The following is a 3,570-nucleotide window of genomic DNA, read 5'->3' as shown; positions in this document are numbered from 1 at the left end:
ACGCGGGTCACCCGTGGTCTCACGGAGTGACCGAAACGCCGTAGGAAAGACGAAGAGGAGTCAGGGTATAAAACTCCTAAGCCGTGGACGAACGACACAGTTGATGGGCAAATGAAAAAGAGTGTAGTTGGTGTGCATTGTGAGCATTGTGGGTTGTGCGAATTTTCTGTGAGGTGCGAGGTTAGTAGAGTTCTAACATAACAAGTTTCCTAAGCACACATTTCTTCCAGTAAGTATAAAAGTAGTCCAAATTTTCTTTTTTTCTAGAAAGGTGGTTAGCATTTTTCTTTTTTAATTTTTGCCCATCTAAATAATAGATACCATGGATATGGAAATCAGTGATTCGTCTGATGAATCGATAATTGGAAGCAGGAGAATCGTACAAAGAGCACGAATATTCTCAACCTCTTCAGACGAGGCAAGTAATGTCAGTGAATCGTCAACTACCGAAATAAACGACAGTACCACGGAAGAAGAAGATTTCGATTCGGATTTAGAGGAAGAGGAAAATGAAAAGTGGCAAAAAATAAGAGAAACAGGTCAACCCATGAGTGAGTATTCGCATGAAGAATAGTTGTTAATTGATGACATGGACTGCGACGATCCTGTTTCTTTATATAAGTTATTCTTCGCGAACTACATATTAGAAATGATCGTTGAGGAAACGAATAAATATGCTATAGAATGCGTGAACAACTCTGTATTTAGCAGCAGAAGACACCAACAGGCCTGGAAGCCTGTTACAAAAGACGAACTGAACACTTTTATTGGTATCCTACTTGTCATGGGGGTAGTGCGGCTACCTGAAATTAGATTATACTGGTCTCAAAAGGACATGTATTCGAACGCGCGTATAAAAAAAGCGATGAAACGCGATCGGTTTATATCGATACTTAAATATTTATACTTTTCCGACAATACCACAGCTACAACTCAGGATCGGTTGTACAAAATTAGAAATATTGTACAAGCAATTGTAGATACGTTCAAAAATGCTATAAATCCTGGCAAAAACATCGTTATCGATGAAAGTATGGTCCCATGGAGAGGACGTCTGGGTTTTCGTCAATACATTCCAGGCAAGCGATATAAGTATGGCGTAAAATTATACAAACTGTGTTTGCCTGAAGGTTACACTTATAATATTGAAATTTATGCCGGAAAAAATGGAACAATCATTGAGAAATCACATTCTCATGATGTAGTAATGAGATTACTAAGTGGTTTATTATTTAGGGGCCGTATATTATATACAGATAGTTATTATACAAGTGTTCCTTTGGCTGAAGAACTGTTACAGAAAAATACATTTATTTGTGGTACTGTAACAGTAAACAAAAAATTTCTTTCCCCGCAGGCAAAACAGAAACAAAAACGTGGTGGAATTATTAGTTTCGAAAATCGTAGTGGTGTAAAATTTAAAAAATGGACTGATAAAAGACCAGTTTGTATGTTAACTACCTCAAAGAATCACCGGTGTAAATTAGTGCAAGGAAGAAATGGCAAAGTAAAGCCAGATGATGTGTTTGACTATAATATTGCAAAAAAAGGCGTTGATTTATCAGATCAAATATCAGGGTATTATAGTTGTTTACGAAAAACCATTAAATGGTACCGAAAAGTGTTAATACAATTAATATGCGGAACTTCCATCGTGAATGCTTGGTATATTCATAAAAGATTTGGCAATAAAAATATAAATATGTTACTGTGGCGGCCAAGGCACCACATACGCCTTAGTCGTTCGAAGCCGCTACAATGTATGGTTGCACACGAGACGACCAGAGCCGCGCGAGCCGAAAAGCCGTTGTCGTCGTCTCTGACCGTCTTTTGTTTTCGAAGGCCTCTTGGTACGGTGGCGATGATCGTACCAGAGAGTCGAGCGTAACCCGCACCACGAGTCACGTCGTTGTACGACAGCAACAATAAAATTGTGCGGAACGGAACAGGGCGGAGTCATTACCTTCCCGATCCCACATTACAATTTAGGGAAAATATTATTAATCATCTTTTGTATAATGGAGAAATGGCAAATGAAAATAAAATACCGTCATATAAACATGCTCTTCAATCATATGAGGGATCTGCAAGAGAGTCCCGTAAACGATGCAAAGAATGTTATAAAAAAATATATAAGAAAAAGGGCAGAGATTATGCCATTAAAAAAACTACAAGAGTTAAGACGTTTTGCAGGCAATGCAAAGGTCAACCAACACTTTGCTTAAAATGTTTTAACAAATTACACAACAAACGATAAATAATGAAGTTATAAATAATATAATATTGAATTGTTCTGTTAATTTTATTGAATTTAAGTTATATTTATGTAGGAGATGAGCGTTCTTCGTTGTATCGTATCGATCGCAGGGAATGACTGAGTGAACTGAATGTGTCGATTCTGAGTGAATGGTTGAATGTATGAGTGCAATGACCTTAGAGACGGAATGTTTGGTAACGTTAGGAATATTCGAGAAGTAATACCGGATGAGGAACTATGGAAAATGTCAAGAACGTTCTGGAATGACTGAACTACATGAATGTGTCGACTCTAAATGATTGCATGATTGAATGTATGAGTGCATGGACTATGGTAACGCGATATTGATACGAAACGACGAGAACGTTCTCGAAACATGACCGGACGTGAAACCGGCAAGTGTTCGGGAGCTGGAGGATAAAAGCGCGAGTCCGGGAAAGAGGGGGGCTTTTTTGAGAGTGAACGTCGATCACGAAGATTACGCTACGAACGTCCATTACGTTACATGTTACGTTGTGTTCCGATTATAACTAATTTATACGTTGATACGTTGTGATTCGATTATAATTAATTTATACGTTGTGTTTCGATTATAACTAATTTATACGTTTATACGTTGTGTTTCGATTATAACTAATTTATACGGTGATACGTTGTGTTTCAATTATAATTAATTTATACGTTGATTGTGTTTCTTTCCAATTCGCGCATGTGAATTACAAAAAAGGCAGATTTTACACTTCTGATCCTACATTTATAATATAGTATTATTATTTTGATGTTATTGAATTACAGTTATATTTATAATATTTTATTAATTATAATAGTCATTAAAAATAAATGTTTTCAATGAATATACGTTAAATTTTCATTATTTTAATTTTCAACTATTTGGAAATTATTTCTACTTCCTTATAGACCTAAATGTTTGGTGTTACGCGTCGCCTAATAGCACAATCAAATGTGTACCACCGGTGGTACGCGTCGCCCGATGAAGAAGTCTTGTGTGAGCCACCGGTGGTACGCGCCGGCGTGAACGTGTTAACCAACAATGATAAGTTTTGTTTATTGGATTTGTTTCTAAAAATATGGTTTTTTTTAATTACAATGTTGTATCTAACGTATAATTTGAAGGAAAACAAATATCATCATCCCTTAAACCGTTGGATTAAACAAATATTGTTTTTCAAAGCAGTCAAACTCGAGCATGAACGTTAAGGGGTTAAGGGGGGACCTCTATGTAGAAATCCGAAATTAAGCCAATATTCAAGAATTATTTCGAAGGATAAAGAATTAATAAATATTTGTAAGGT

General features: G+C 36.4%; 2 protein-coding genes across 2 annotated transcripts; both read left to right on the top strand.

Annotated features, from left to right (window-relative positions):
- The first annotated feature begins 322 nt into the window (after positions 1-322).
- On the top strand, positions 323-1,103 carry LOC122403169 (piggyBac transposable element-derived protein 2-like). The gene is given in 2 exon segments (XM_043406524.1): positions 323-976; positions 1,080-1,103. Coding segments are annotated over 2 exon segments (678 nt in total).
- A 104-nt stretch (positions 1,104-1,207) lies between these two features.
- On the top strand, positions 1,208-2,257 carry LOC122403145. Its single transcript, XM_043406500.1, has 2 exons — positions 1,208-1,665; positions 1,990-2,257. The coding sequence occupies exons 1-2, from the start codon at positions 1,208-1,210 to the stop codon at positions 2,255-2,257; spliced, it is 726 nt and encodes a 241-aa protein (XP_043262435.1).
- Positions 2,258-3,570: the final 1,313 nt, after the last annotated feature.

This window comes from Colletes gigas, unplaced genomic scaffold (assembly GCF_013123115.1).
Source record: "Colletes gigas isolate AHSC1104 unplaced genomic scaffold, ASM1312311v1 Colletes_gigas_Sc00045, whole genome shotgun sequence".
Lineage (NCBI taxonomy): Eukaryota > Metazoa > Arthropoda > Insecta > Hymenoptera > Colletidae > Colletes > Colletes gigas.
Note: the sequence above shows the minus strand (reverse complement) of the source record. Positions and strands in the feature narration are given on the sequence as shown.